The sequence below is a fragment of the Candidozyma pseudohaemuli genome (assembly GCF_003013735.1).
Source record: "Candidozyma pseudohaemuli strain B12108 chromosome Unknown scaffold00009, whole genome shotgun sequence".
Lineage (NCBI taxonomy): Eukaryota > Fungi > Ascomycota > Pichiomycetes > Serinales > Metschnikowiaceae > Candidozyma > Candidozyma pseudohaemuli.
The window spans coordinates 369,821-384,501 of record NW_020194443.1 but is presented as its reverse complement, the minus strand read 5'-3'; the positions used below and the strand labels follow the sequence as shown (position 1 = coordinate 384,501).

At 48.4% G+C, this 14,681-nt stretch overlaps 7 protein-coding genes across 7 annotated transcripts; 3 read left to right on the top strand and 4 right to left on the bottom strand.

The window, feature by feature from the left end:
* Positions 1–98: 98 nt before the first annotated feature.
* PDX3 (pyridoxamine-phosphate oxidase) lies at positions 99–854 on the bottom strand (the record flags this gene model as incomplete). The annotated part of the gene is made up of 1 exon (XM_024858925.1): positions 99–854. The coding sequence occupies one exon, from the start codon at positions 852–854 to the stop codon at positions 99–101; it is 756 nt and encodes a 251-aa protein (XP_024713012.1).
* Positions 855–1,379: 525 nt separating this feature from the next.
* C7M61_003587 (uncharacterized protein) lies at positions 1,380–3,065 on the bottom strand (the record flags this gene model as incomplete). Its single annotated transcript, XM_024858924.1, has 1 exon — positions 1,380–3,065. The coding sequence occupies one exon, from the start codon at positions 3,063–3,065 to the stop codon at positions 1,380–1,382; it is 1,686 nt and encodes a 561-aa protein (XP_024713011.1).
* Positions 3,066–3,823: 758 nt separating this feature from the next.
* C7M61_003586 (mitochondrial 54S ribosomal protein bL32m) lies at positions 3,824–4,390 on the bottom strand (the record flags this gene model as incomplete). The annotated part of the gene is made up of 1 exon (XM_024858923.1): positions 3,824–4,390. The coding sequence occupies one exon, from the start codon at positions 4,388–4,390 to the stop codon at positions 3,824–3,826; it is 567 nt and encodes a 188-aa protein (XP_024713010.1).
* A 994-nt stretch (positions 4,391–5,384) lies between these two features.
* On the top strand, positions 5,385–6,518 carry CDC10 (septin; the record flags this gene model as incomplete). The annotated part of the gene is made up of 1 exon (XM_024858922.1): positions 5,385–6,518. One exon carries the CDS (start codon positions 5,385–5,387, stop codon positions 6,516–6,518), a length of 1,134 nt encoding a protein of 377 aa, XP_024713009.1.
* Positions 6,519–6,680: 162 nt separating this feature from the next.
* GLG2 (Glg2p) lies at positions 6,681–7,856 on the top strand (the record flags this gene model as incomplete). Its single annotated transcript, XM_024858921.1, has 1 exon — positions 6,681–7,856. One exon carries the CDS (start codon positions 6,681–6,683, stop codon positions 7,854–7,856), a length of 1,176 nt encoding a protein of 391 aa, XP_024713008.1.
* A 2,386-nt stretch (positions 7,857–10,242) lies between these two features.
* On the top strand, positions 10,243–10,569 carry ECM15 (Ecm15p; the record flags this gene model as incomplete). Its single annotated transcript, XM_024858920.1, has 1 exon — positions 10,243–10,569. The coding sequence occupies one exon, from the start codon at positions 10,243–10,245 to the stop codon at positions 10,567–10,569; it is 327 nt and encodes a 108-aa protein (XP_024713007.1).
* Positions 10,570–11,849: 1,280 nt separating this feature from the next.
* On the bottom strand, positions 11,850–12,605 carry AAF1 (C2H2-type transcription factor AAF1; the record flags this gene model as incomplete). Its single annotated transcript, XM_024858919.1, has 1 exon — positions 11,850–12,605. One exon carries the CDS (start codon positions 12,603–12,605, stop codon positions 11,850–11,852), a length of 756 nt encoding a protein of 251 aa, XP_024713006.1.
* Between the last annotated feature and the right edge of the window lie 2,076 nt (positions 12,606–14,681).

The following is a 14,681-nucleotide window of genomic DNA, read 5'->3' as shown; positions in this document are numbered from 1 at the left end:
AGAAAGAGCAGATACGGAGGGTCCTAAAACACGCTGTCTTTGTACATGACTCTATCGTCTATTGTGGCTGAACCAGCCAAAGCATCCAAACCTGGGCATCATGGAGCAACACGCTTCACGGTCCACTCCTTCTCGGTATCGTCCCGCTCATAAACAAGCCTATCGTGTAACCGCGAGACGCCGCCCTGCCAGAACTCAATCTCATAGGGCACAATCCTCATACCGCCCCAGAAGCCAGGACACTCGATTCCGTTATCCTCGGTGTCCTTGAACTGCTCCTCGTACTTGTGATAGTACGTGTCCAACTCGTCTCTGTCCTTGATGGTCTGCGATTGAGGCGACGCCCAGGCTCCAATCTTGGATCCCCTGGGTCTGGTATCATAGTACCTCTGTGAAATATCCCGATCCACCTTCTCCATTTTGCCCTCCACACGGACCTGCCTCTGGAGGTAGGGCCAGAAAAACGTAAGAGAGGCCCATTTGTTCAGCTCGTAGTCCTGCAGCTTCTTGGAGGTCTCCCAGTTGGAGTAGACAATGAATCCATGGGTATCCAACTCTTTCAACAATACAACACGCAGGGAGACCCGGCCCAGTGGAAGTCTAGCCGTAGAAAACGTGACGCTCTCGGGAAGTATCGACAGGCCCTCTGGCACGCCGGCTTTGGCTTCATCAAACCACTTGTGGAACTGCTCTATGGGGTTTGTGTCTATTTCGTTTTCGTTGAGGTGGCCCTTGGTGTACTGGTACGTAGGGGGCGCAAAGATGATGGGTTTTTCCGTTTGGGTCATTCTGGAGGTGGCAAAGGCCCGTGGTGTGGAAAATGAACGGACTCGAAGTAGAAAGTTCCGGAGCATGGTGATGGTGGATTGCGCGATACAGGAGTGGGGTGACTTTGGTTTTGACAGAGGCCTAGAAATGTCACTAGGGTGGATAATTAGTAGGGGAGAGGAGGATTTTTGATTTTGGGGTTTGAGGTTTTTGCTGGTGGGTGTTGGTGGTAGTTGGTGGTGAAGGGTTTGTCGGAGTCAGATTTGCGGAAGTCAGCCACACTGAGTCATCTGGGGTGGTAGGATAGCAACATCTGTGGGTGGCGGGATCCAAAGAGAATAAAAACGTTTTGCCTTTCGACGTTATTCAATTCTATTTCTGTGACGCTGTTATATCTGTGGAAAATTTGTCCCTCGATGTACTTGTTATACCACCTAATGGCTGCGAAAAGTATCAAAGCCACTGGGATCAACCATCCTACACAATCCAAACCCTAATAAGTCATCTATAATTCGTCCATCTCTATTTACGGTCTAATTCGTCTATCTCTATTTACGGTCGTCATATTCGTGCCCAATTTTTGCTGCTTTCCTGTTCTCCCCAGCTTGCACTTACTCATCCAAGGCAAAGCCAAAACTGAACAGTGGAGCTTCCGTGAGCTTAGTCCATGTTTCGCTTTTTCCTGTTAGTTTGGCCAATTCAGCCTTTTCGAGCTTGGCCAAATCCGCAAGTCCGTGTGCTAATTCAACATCCCTTCCGTTCTTCGCAAGCAACAACTTGAAAAGCTCGAGAATGGGCATCGCCGGAAGCTCACACTCCAACAATTCGCCGCAATCCTCGTTCTGTAAGTTTTCCTGAAGATTGAGCTCGTCAAACTTGCGTATCCACTTTCGTATAGCTTCAGCATCCTCCTCATCCTTGCAACTGGCCAATATCTCGTCCAAGGCATGCTTCACTTCGGCAGGACGGAAACCAGAAACCTGCTTTTTCTTGTTTTTCATGAAATTCAAGGCGTTGCCTAGACGGACCAGTGGAACGAAATTCTGTGTAAGTGCAACACTGTCGTCAAGGTTGATCACCATATGCCACCAGCCACAAGGCACATACATGCATTCTCCAGGGAAGGTTATACCGATTTGGGCGGAGGTATTATTTACACAGTCGTTGTAGAATCCAGAAAGGACCCATTCGGCAATGCCCACAGGACTGGTAACTTCACTTTCGTCATCATCGGTGCTGACTCCAGGAGGCACGATTTCTGGAGGAAGCATGATCCAGAGTTTTCTTCCTACTAACGCAGCGTTCCAGGCCAGGGTGCAATTGGGGTCTTTGTGGAATGTGGATCCAGAACGCTGAGAACCGATAATGAGCCAGGCATGGTCAGGACGGCATTTTTCAAAAACCTTAAAGGCGTCTTTCTGGAAGATGTCGGGCACAATGTACTCGCTTTTAAGCGTCTGCATGGCCTTGGAGTTGCAGTCGAAAAGGTACAACGGACTTTCGTCTCGGTTATCAGCAAGATACTGAGAGTACAACGATAACGGCCATTGTACAGCTTCCTGACGAAACTTGACATCTGCAAAACGCTCTAGAAGCGCCGCAAGATCCCAGTGTGGCCATCTGGAAGAATCGCTATTAGTAAGAATGAAGGGCTTATTGGTCCACGACTTATCAAAGACGTCCTGGGTCAAGTAGGATTCAGGAAGACGGGGGATTCGGCCTTCAGGCAAATCCTTATCTAGAGGGATCTGGGTCGCCAAGCTGTCCCTGTGGTATAATTCCTCCTCCTTGATCACCCTTTTGAAGATAGTAGCGTAGTCGACCTGCGAACACTGGAAAGGCCGGAAAAGGGTATCTGAACAGAGCAAGTTTCCTGGGATTTTCGGTTTTGCTTCGTACTGTGCGTCGATCCCAAGAATGGAGCGTCTCCACAGCCCTCTCCAGTGGATTTTGGGCGGTTCGAGGCCCTGTCTTTCGAGTGCCTGTGTTTTTGTAGTGTAGTGTTTCTTCCAGAGCTCCTCATCGTACAAGTAAGCGTAGAGGACCCTGGAGGTGTGGCTGAGGTTTTTGAGCGATTCGGCGTCGTCAACATAGCCAAAAAGCTCAAGAAGGAGTTCCTCTGAAAACAAGGAAAAATCACCCATGAGCTCTTCTCTGGTAGGACGATCTGAAGGGCCACTTTCTAGGTACCTGTTCCCCAGGGGCCGCACGTTAAGTGGATGTTGTGAAGAGACCATCGAAATAGCAGCATTCCGGGGGTTATTGGGGTATGTTTTTCTTCTTTTCGACTCTGGCATTTTGGTGAAGTTCATGCGATGGAGTAGATAAGCCTGTGCAGCTGTGAAAAATTATGCTACCGTCGCACCGAACAATAGGCATCGTATTTTTACGATCCTCCTCTACATTACCCACGTTATACGTCTGTTGTGGATATAAACTGTGAGTGACAGATATGGTAGGAGGGGGAATTTAAGGTTTTTGAAGGAAGGAGGGTCTAGCTTTTTGGGAATGAAAATGGCATGATTTTGGGTGGGATATTGATAAGCTGAGGGCAGTGAATTGGTGGCTGCGAAATGGCTTAGAGAGGGTATAAGCTGACAGCTGAAGGTGCATTTCCCACTAATAAAAAAATTAATGGATTCGAGGTTTTTTTATCCTCAATGAAGGTAGTTGTTTTTCTTAAACTCTCAATTGGAGTCGATTTGACTTTCATTCTTCATAGCTGATCACCATTGGTCTCTGTATCCCAACAGGGTGAAAACTCCCTATGTTGAGTTTTGCAATTAGTTTTAGATACCATCTAGAATACAATTTCTTGCTTTAAACCTCATAAATAACTGACCCAAAACTATTCTAGAAGGATGTCCCTCAGTTGGATCCACTACCTATAGTAACTACCTCTCTAAAAGTAAGGAAACTTATATCTCTTCATCTTTTGGCCAGCTCTAACCCTTGGCCCATTACAACACTCTCTCGTTTTCGTTTATTTATCACTCCTTGGCCCTGCTTCTGCCTGACCTAGTTGATCCAGCTTTCCAGCCGGTATATATACAAGTTAGTACCTCTTCCGCGTGTGCTCTTTGCTGTACATCAAAGGCTCCTCTCTCTGAGGAACCCAGTCCTTCTTCTTGATCTCCAACTCGTCTCTCTTGAGCTTTCTGGCAGGGTAAACGAGTCTCTCATCCACAGGGTCCAAGTCCTGCTGGGGGTTCTTGGGCTCGGGGAACAATGCCTTCTTCTTCTCCTTCAAAAACGTCTTGATTTCGGCAAAACAGTGCATGCACATGAAGTGGGAACGCTTGACGTGACCACAGGCTGGACATCTGACCAAGTTCTCCAAAGGCTTGATCTTCTTGTCGCCCGAGGCGTACAATTTCTCTCTTCTTCTGCGATGAGACGTTCTCTTCTTTGGAGCCGCTCTCAAAATCATGCCGTTGTCGATCATAAAAGGTGCTTCTCCATCCTCTTCAATTTGTCTCTTCAACTCTTCGAGTCTGGGGTCTATGGAGATGGTTGGTTTTTGTGGGAAAAGCAGCCTAAGTGAAGGTAGGCGGGGAAGCACGAGGCCGAGTGTGGGTGGCGCCACGAGCGATGTGGCCCCAAATCTTAAGCACAAAGACATGGTGGTTGAAGATCCTGGTCAGAAAAAGTTGAACTAGAAGAGTTTTCAGTCACGTGCGCACCTTGGGTCCATTGTTAGAGGAGGGACGTTTTGGCGTAGGGGAAGGTAAAAAATTGTAAAAAGTGGTTGTCTGATAAAGTTTAACTGAAATTGGTGGAGGAATCCTTTGGTTGAATTGCTGAATGAGTTTGTGTGGTGAATCGGTACTAGGAGTGAGTACTATTATGCTCACAGTAACCCAGTACAAACAAGTAGCCACTTCATTTTGTATCATAATTTCAATTTAGAGGATTCTTTGGGACAAGACTTTGACATTCTTTATCAATGAAAATAGTTTTTTTTTTTCCTATGTGGTATTGATTCAGTTCTTGAATTCTCACTATTCTCCAGAAGAGCTGCGAAAAAGGTGAACAACGGTTGATTCGACAGAATTTTGTAAACTTTATTTCAAATATACTAATATTATAGTAAATCGCTAACATGTCATACGATTGAAAGAACTTTGTGCACAGTAGAGTAAATAAATTCTAACGTCCAATTGACTACCGAGTGTACCAGTGCTATAAATATGGCTGCGAAATGTCAACAAAACAGAGCTTTTGAGCTCAAAAAAAAAATCACATTTTGTAATTTTGATACATGAACCCAACCAAAGGAGAAGCAGCTGAATTAACTCTATTATAGAAGGTGTCTAAATCACCAGTGCCCTAATTCCGCTGTCCACATGTTAACTCACCTCATTGTACAAAGCTGCACCCCTACGTCAAACGTCAACAAACCAACCAATTAACCAGAATCAATGACCACAATCAAAACGATTCTTCTATATACTCTCGGATATTAATAATCCAATTAAAATTCATTCAATTGGTCCCCCTGAAAAATTCACTGGACCACCCCAGGCTTAGACGATCCGGGACGTGCCCGCACCGAACGCGTAGCCTCAAAAAACACTAACATCAACACCAACGTCAATATCACCAACAACACCGTCATGTCTGCCGTGGAGGAAAACGTCACCCAGCCAATCAAGTATGTCGGTTTCGACACAATCACGCTGCAGATCGAAAACAGATTGTTAAAGCGTGGTTTCGCCTTCAACATCATGGTTGTAGGAAAATCGGGTTTGGGCAAAACCACCTTGGTGAACACATTGTTTCTGCTGAAATTGGCCACGACGCAGGGCCGTCGTTCCGTCGAGACCCCCGTGGAGAAGACTACCGAGATCAAGGTCCACTCGCACGTGTTGAACGAAAACAATGTTCGTTTGAACGTGAATGTGATTGATACTCCTGGTTTCGGCGACCAGCTCAACAACGACAAGTGCTGGGAGCCGCTCGTTAAGTACATCAAGGAGCAGCACTCGCAGTACTTGCGTAAGGAGTTGACCGCCCAGAGAGAGAGGTTCATTCCTGACACGAGGGTCCACTGTATTTTGTACTTCATCCCTCCCTCGGGCACAAAGTTGAAGGCCTTGGATGTGCAAGCCCTCAAGCGTTTGAGCGAAATCGCCAACGTCGTGCCTGTGATCGCCAAGAGCGACTCCATGACCTTCAGCGAAAGAGCCGCTTTCAAGAGGCAGTTGCAGAACGACTTCATCAAACACAAGTTCAACATCTACCCCTACGACTCGGAGGACTTGCTCGAGGACGAGAAGCAGTTGAACGCCGACATCAAGTCGCTCATTCCATTTGCCGTGTCCGGCTCGGAGCGTGAGATTGAGCTCAACGGCGAGCTCGTGAGAGGCAGAAAGTCCAAATGGGGCGCCTTGAACATCGAGGATGTGCTGCAGTGTGAGTTCACCTTCTTGCGTGACTTCTTGACGAGAACACACTTGCAAGATTTGATCGAGACCACGGCGTTGGTGCACTACGAGAGCTTCAGAACGAAGCAGTTGATTGCATTGAAGGAGAACGCTGCCAACCCCAACAGGCAGTCGAACGTGCTCCGGACGTTGCCTGGCACGGCGCCCGGCCACGCGTCCATGGGCCCTGTCGAGTCCACCAACACCAATGGCCTGACTGAGGGTGGTGCTGCCAACACCAACAACACAGTGTACCAGCAGGGTATGGGCAACTCGCGCAGCATGGTGCTGAGCCTTGTTGACGGCAAGACCGAGCAGCGTTAGGCTTCCAGGTAGAGAATAAAGAATGAGGATATGGAAACATTGATTTTGGCTCTTGGCGCGCGGCGGCTAACCTCGCTTGCCCCTGGGGCGTGCCCTTTTGGGTTGTTATCGCAACACCTGTAGATGTTGATACTCTTAGCACCACACTTCTTTTTCTTTCTCATGACTTTCGCCTACGCCACCTTGCTTCACGGTGAGGACTACGTGGCAGGCGCCCTTACCCTTGGAAATACACTTAAAGAATTGGGCACCAAGGCCCAATTGGCTATATTGCTAGACAAGGCCAGTGTGACGGAAAAGCTGGTTTCCTTAGTTGAAGCCGTCTACGACGATGTTATTGACATCAGCGAGTCTCTGGTGCAGGCACCAGTGGAACACGTGGCCCTGAAGCTTGGACGAAGCGAATTGGCCATCACGTTCTCCAAGATCCTTCTCTGGAACTTGAAGTATGACCATGTTGTTTTTCTTGATCTGGACACGTTGCCATTGAAGCCGTTGGACGGGCTTTTCGAGGAGTTCAAGGCCATCAGCACGCTGGAGATTGTGGCTGCTCCCGATATCGGGTGGCCTGATTTGTTCAATCTGGGTGTTTTCGTGATCAAGCCGCTGAAGGCTGTTTTTGAGGAGCTTCTGGAGTTTGCCAAGGAGCAGCCGTCTTTTGATGGAGCCGACCAGGGTCTCCTCAATGAATTCTTTACGCTTTCCCCCGGGAAATACTCGTGGAAGAGGCTTCCGTACCTCTACAACGTCACTCCTTCAGCACACTACCAGTATGTGCCTGCCTTGGAGCGATTCAAGGACGATATAAAACTAGTGCATTTCATTGGCGCCGGCAAACCGTGGCATGCTCGTTTTGATGGCGACGAGCAGTTCAGGCTGCTTTGGTGGTCCAAGTTTGACCAGTTCTACGAGGACGAGTCGGACCGGATCCACCTTTTGCTGAGACCCGGCGAGGCGCATCTGTTGCGTTTCAATAAATTGGAGAATGTCTGGGACGGGGGCAGTCTTCCTGCAATTGAGGATTTGGCTGTTGATGAGCCTGAGCCTCCAAAGAAGGTGTTTCCCTGGGAAGAACGAGAGCATGTGCAGCCCACCAGGGTCTGGGAACCGGTGAATCGGTCTAGAGAAAAGCCACAAGCCAGGGAAAGAAGAGTCAGTTTGGAGGGCCAGACGGAGGCCAAGATCCTGCTGGTTGGAACGGGCAGATCGTTACGGAGAGCCAGCAACCAGTTCAACGAGGATCTGAAGTTCAATCCCGAGAAGTCGCTCGAGGAGGTTTCCAAGATGCCGTTGATGTTTTTGGCCAAGAAGAAGAACGAGAGGGAGGGAGACAACTAAAGCATTGTCTCATTGCACAGATGTTACAATGCCTGAAACTGCAAGTGAAACTGTCTTCTTCTGCACCGCCAGTCAGCCCACGCTGCATGGCCATTTCAATTCTACAACCACGCCTAATACTCACGATCTAGAATTAACGCTGTTCTACTTTGCCGACTGTAGCCTCCATTTATCCGCGCGGTTTTGCAAGATGTAAAAGCCGCACACGAGGGCGGGCCCATTTATCGAAAACGCACCTCAACCAAAAACCAAGTAAAGCGGCTTTGTCGAAGAAGAGCGGGTATTTCTCACCGCTGACTAAAATCTTGATAAATCCGTAAGTATTGAGCATTCCAAAAAGGTGGTCGGGAAATAGGCGCCAAACACCGAGAGACAATCACATTCACTTGCCGACGCTGCATCAGGATTAGGATACCCAGCTGCACAGAAGATTCAGGACACTATTGTTACGAGTGGCACCATCACTGCCAAGTCCGTTTCGGTGTTTAGCCCTGTGCTGTTTCATACGCAAGCTGCTGCAACGTTGCATGTGGAACACTTGAACCCTCAGCTTATCCTTGAATGAATTTATTTATCTGATAAGAGCCACATGATTACCGAGAAAAATTATTACAAGCGTGCGCTCGTTTGCCATGGCCGCTGCCCCACCTTCCGTGCATAGAAGCGGCGTGCGTTAGAACAGGCGTCGAAGCCCCAATGCAACGTGGTGCGTTTGTGCATAACGAAGGCAGCCTTGCGTCGGTCCGCTTTGGCACATCTTCTATTATTTGGCCCGAGAAAGCACCAGCATGTCTGGAAAAGTAGCCAAGCGTTTCGGTGCGTTTTCAGATAACCCTTTGCCATAGTGGGTGAGCCGACATTGATTGAATGAAACGAGCATTTGTTCCACAACATAGCCTACTTCTTTTTTTTTTTTTCTTGTGCAAGTCGCAACTGGTCTGCTGTGGCTGGTGCAGAGGGCGGGTCTTCAGTTGCATAACTCGACGATTTTTACAGCCACCTTTGCTCCTTGACTGTTCATGCACAAAGGGTTGAAGGTGCTGATATCGAGAAAAAGCGCATCTGTAGACTCGTATAAGTGCAATGCGCCACGTCGGACACGAGAAACCGCTGCAAAAAGGTGTATTCCAATGCATGGGGAAGGCGGGCTACCGTAGGGTTTTCTGGTGGAAAGTGGGGGATCCGTATGTGTGGCGAGTGTGGACCACGAACTTTCCGTTTCAAGTCCAGCCGGGAGACGACATTTGGGGGAGGCCAGGAGGAGGTTACTGAGGTTATGACATTAGGGATATGGGAAATGGAAGGTGGTTTTGTTGTATGGGTAATTTTGGTAGTTGTAAATGGATCTTTGGTGATTCGTTAAATCATCTCGAGAGTAATATGTCGTCTGACTGGAGCTCACGCACTGAAATCTGAAGTGTTGATTGCTCTTTGAAATGGGGATTTAGAGTGAAATGTGACGGTGAAGAGACCTTTAGAATTTGGCAGTTTATGGTATAATTTTAGGAGCAAAAGAAGGACGGTTGGTTGGTTTGAGAATTTGAATGTTTCAGGTGAATTAGAGATTCGTCAATGTGGTCAACGGCGGTAAGCGAGTTTGGCTGAATTTCACTGATTCATCTGTGAAGATTTAATTTATCACAGAAGTTTGGCAATCTTGGATTGGGCCATTTCAAGACGAGGCATTCAATATTTCCACCAACCCACATGGCGTTTTCAGCTTCTCAATAACAACCATACAACTCCACAAAGCAGGTCGACAAAGTATCCTTGAAGAGAGAAAAAAAACTCCGTTTGACAGGTTTGACGATTCTGGAACTTCTTTGCTTCTTTGACGTATTGGCATCCGTCTCCCTGGCTTATACAAGAAGACATCAACCACACCATTTCACAGCATATCCACTTCCAAGTCACCCAGTGAAGCGACACAAAAATTCACAATTATCAAGTGAATAGACAATGGCAATGCCAGCCTCAAATTGTTGATGGCCTTTCTACGAATATTCATTGAAGCCAGGGCGCCATGCTACAACGAGTTCTAAGGATGCCATTCACCAAATCACTGACTCCTCCCCTTTCACCACTACCTGAAGACCTCAATCAAAGACACTATCACTCTGTCAACTACACCATTCCCCTGACTCTGACTCCTACAGCCTTCCCCCTCTACCTCAGATCCACCACTGGATCTCGTGGACTCCCTTTCTCAGCCACCACCCATTGACTCCTCCACATCCAGAATGACTTCAATCCTCTCAAGACTTCATCCAATCATATCACACTCTCCAATCTCCACCCCACCCCAGCGTGCACGGTACCTCCCAAACTCTAATCAAGAGTCCTTCACGGACCCTTGCGCGAAGTCAAACTCCACACTCCAACTACTATGACTGTTTCTATCCACTGTCTTGCTGATGTCTGCCTTATTCCTATTGGCACAGGCACGGCTTCTGTTCTGGACGAGGTTGCCGTGATCACCAAAATGGCAAGAGAGCTGCACCTCAGCACCACGCTCCATTCCGCTGGAACCACTATCGCTGGACCCTGGAACGAGGTGATGGATCTCATTGGTCAGTTCCACGAGAAGTTGCATGAAAAGGGCGTGGTGAGGATTCAGCTGGACATTCGTGTTGGTTCGAGAACCGACAAGGCACAGTCGCCCCAGGACAAGATTGACATTGTGGAGAAGAAGCTCAAGGCTGCTCAGGAGTAGGCGGATGAGGTTTAAGGCAGAGGGGTGCTGAAGGCAACTTGGTCTTTGAAGTCTTTTAGAGGATGAAATTGATGGGTGCCAATTTGTGCTGTGTCCATGAGAGTTGAAGATGGTCGAATGACTAATGAAGCCGATTGACGTGAATGATGCGGAGTCCTTAACGAAGTTGCGTTTGTTTGCGTAATAAGACGATGAATGTTGACTTTTCGTAGCGTCGGGAGGGTGGTTGAGGAGTTGGAGGCGTGGCGTGAATGATGCTTTTGGATATCTACAGCTACTTAGATCAAGTGAAAGACTGGTGAAGAGACTTACGATAGGGCCGATGCAAAAGGTCCACAAAATAACTGATAATACCTGATTAATGGCCATGGATTATTATTTGTCAATTGCATAGCAGTTCTCCTGGAAGTATCCACTTCGAGTGAGTACACCAAGGTGCCATTATTGGACATGACGGGGGGTGTGACAAAGGATGTCGTGAAAAATACAGTGTGACTAGCTTTCTTCAAAGGAAATGCTCATGCAAATGTCTGCTTGCCAGTTGGACATGCCTTCTTGGGAGCCCTCCTCGGGTTACCCTATTCGAGCACATGTGTGATTTTGCATGGTTCAGCTGCAGCTGGCTAGCTATCAGGTCAATGCCTAACGTATGCAAGACAAAGCCGAAGGCAATTTGGTCACTCATGTCGTTGGCCCATTCAGGGGCTTCCTATGTGAGCAAACACCACACATGATCCAGCCAATGACCTACAGCACTGACAGCATAGAAAACGAGAAAGCCGAAGGGGAAAATCAATTAATTATTGCCTCTTTGAAATCTCCAACTTAAGTCCGAAACGAACGCCATTTGCATTGCCAGAACCCCGCTGACGTGATGATCGTATCCCTACTACACCTCCATCGTGAGACATCGTCACCCCAGACCCCCACCAACTCCACAACTCCATCTGCCGATCAAAAAATATGTCAACTGTTGAAATAGCAGGTTTCAAAAAACTATTTCTTTGTATCGTCCCATACCATCAGCTCACTCTGAGACATCCAATGCTGAAGTGCCGAGCCGACGGTGCTACTACATCACCCAATGTCGGTACCCGTGCCGACACAATTAAATCTACTGCTTATAGAACAAATATTCCTGTTATTCAATGATCACAAAAATTCCAAACCAACTCTTCAAAATTGTCTACCACTTACTCTACAACACCCTCTCCCTACTATCATACATTAAATAGACAACATGAGGCACCGGCGGTGCAATGCAATTAAATTAAGGGCAGTCAGAGAACCGCCTGTCTTAGCAACTTGTTGGTGAGCTCGTGCTCCTTTTCAAGTTCCTGGACTGTCTTTTGCGTCACTCCCAACGACTCCGGGTCGCTGAACAACAAAAACCGGGCAAAGTCCCGGCACATCTTCAGCGTGAAATGCTTCCCAGTAGACCGTGAGAGACGCTGTGCAATGTAGTCCCATTTGCAGAGTTCTCCAGCGTCAAGAAGCCTCTGGAGACACTGCTTGCTTTCTGGGGTCCACAGCAGAAGATGGTTCAGTCCTTGCTGACCGACAATCACCTGGTACCGGTTTCGAGCCGCTAGGTACGAGCCGACGTTGGTGATGTTGGCGATTTCCACCCACAGTCTGCCTTGGCGCTTGAGCGACAATATGAGCTGGTCTTGTTCTCTTGTGAACTTCAGCTTTCGTTTAGCTCTGCGAGGCGACTGTGACGTGAGCGGTTCCGGTCGAAGAGGTGCTTTGGCCAAAGGAGGGGCAGGTAGAAGAAGCTGGATGCGTTCGATGATGGTGGAGTCGGTTTCCTTTCTGTGTTCCCGAGCCTTGATGGGTTCTTCGTACTCGTGTTTCCAGAGGGTTTCCTCGTAAGCGTATGGCTGGAGAGGTAGCGGCGGCTGGTACTGAAGGAAACTAGGAGACGGTTGTGGATGAGGGTAGCCTAGCTGGCGAGGTTCTGGAAAGTACTGTCTCCTTGTGTCAGGAAGCCATTCTTCAGGAAACACGTGCTGTGGATTGGACGGCTGTGACATGGCGACGCTGTGGATTGGACAAGTTTTGATTATTGTGGAATATGGTCAAGGATTGTTTTTGATACAGTGGATGAGCTTGTTCCGATGTGAAGGCTGATCTAATAGCGTATTCGAGCCAATCGACAGTATGATCTTATCTTCACTGGCTATGCCCTAGATCAAAAACGAAGCGCTATTTCAGAAACTTTAAGCGATCCAAGCCAGGGTGCTGCTCCAGGATTCTTTGTAGCGGAGTTAGAAACCGTTGATGACGTGTGGCGGCTATAATAAGCAGTTGTTGATAGTGGACCAAGCAATCAGTGTCTTTTGTACAAAGTGTCTGTTAGAAGTTGCGGCTTTGTACACTGCAGATCGTTCCGTCTGTGGTTATTGTGTTTATGCTTTTTCCGGACGATGGGCCCCCGATTGTTGTTTTCAAGATGGAGTTTGAAATGGAGGAGAAAAGCGTCTTTTATAAGGGGACGAGGCGCCCGCGGTGGGCTTTCTTGAATTGGAGATGCCTGGGTGTGTGGGTTGTTTTGTAGGAGTTTCCCAAAACACCGGCGTGGAGGTGACTATATATGACACTTTTGATGTGAGTATCTCCACGACCTGTCTGTTAGGATGCTTTGTTTATCGCACCGGGAGTGTAGGAGAGGGTTGACCCTGGGGGGACGAAGGATTGATAATATTGGTTTTTTTAATATCGACGATAAGCGAGAAGAGATATTTCGAGGACTGGAAAATAAACCTCTTAAGTAAGGCCCAGAGAAGGACCCAGACACAGGTTGTACATGTCGGTTTCGAGGCAAGTGGAGTGCTGCGACATGGCGCCGATGCGGTGTCTCGACATATGCACCGTGGGCAGGGCTTAACTGCTGCACGGAGGCACATGGCGGGGGTCACGTGACCTGCAAAGCCCCCCAAGCCCTCCCAATTTAGGCTGCGCTGCCATAGTTAAGGGATCCCCAGGGGTGGTGGTTTACGAGGTTGGTGGAAGCAGAGGTGCATGCGGTGGAACATTGCCGTGCGTGATGTTGTAGGTTGCAACGCCGCGAGCTGCGGCAACCGTGTGGCCACTGCAACGCATCATGCAAGGTTCTCATGTACGGCGACGCACAGGCGAATGTATGATAATATTTTATCCTTCGTTCCTCAGCTAGTGCGCGCATGCATGATGCACCTACACAATCTCATTCGCCGGCTGCTTCTCCGTCCAGGGTGCTCAGTATGGCTGTTTAAGTGTGGACGGGATTGATTCACCGGCATTAAGCGCAAGCGGAGCCATGCTGCTGCCGTTTGTTTCTAAACGCCGAGAGCGCCTCCTTGGGGTCGCCCGTTTACAAGCAAGGCGGGGGCTCTGGGCCCGGATTTGTCACCCCACCACTCACAAGCTCGGTGTTTGGAACCCCCCCAGAAAGCTCTCGGCCAATATACCCGCAATTCCCCGGCACGCCCTTGCGTGTGGCTGGTGTGTCCCCTGTGTGGACTGCAGCAGAAAGCGAAAACCTTAAAACCTTAAATGTGGATTCTGAGACATCCGCCATTTTCTTCCTCGGCATGAAATCGTTTGGGGCAACCTTGTTTAGTTTGTTCCAGATCAACCACACGTAATCTCCGTAGTTCGCTCGTCCCCTCCCCAGCTGTGCTGCTGATCCTGGCTAAGCTGTTTCGGTTCAAGCCGACTTGCCCATTAAGCCCTCGGCTTACGCTATTGGGCAGAAAGGGTAGATAAATCCGGTTAAGCCCGCCGTCAGCGCCCCTAACTTCTGGAACGAAGTATGGAATTAATGCTACGGAAGGAATATTGGAATGAACGATAGGGAAGGAGAGTTATGGAAGGAAAGTTATGGAGAGTATGGAGTCTTCATAATTAGCTACTCAGCCGTACAGGACCAGGGTCCCATGAACCTCTTAATCTAATACTGTTAAAACTGTTTTTTGAACTTGTTCTGATAAAATTGGCCAAATTCACTAGGGATTTCAGGCTGGTCGACCGTGCATTCCACAACAAGCACAATGGCGTTTCAACAATGGCAGCCCAGGAATCTGAGACACCGAAGGATGTGAAAATCTCCAACTCCAACGCTGTTTGGT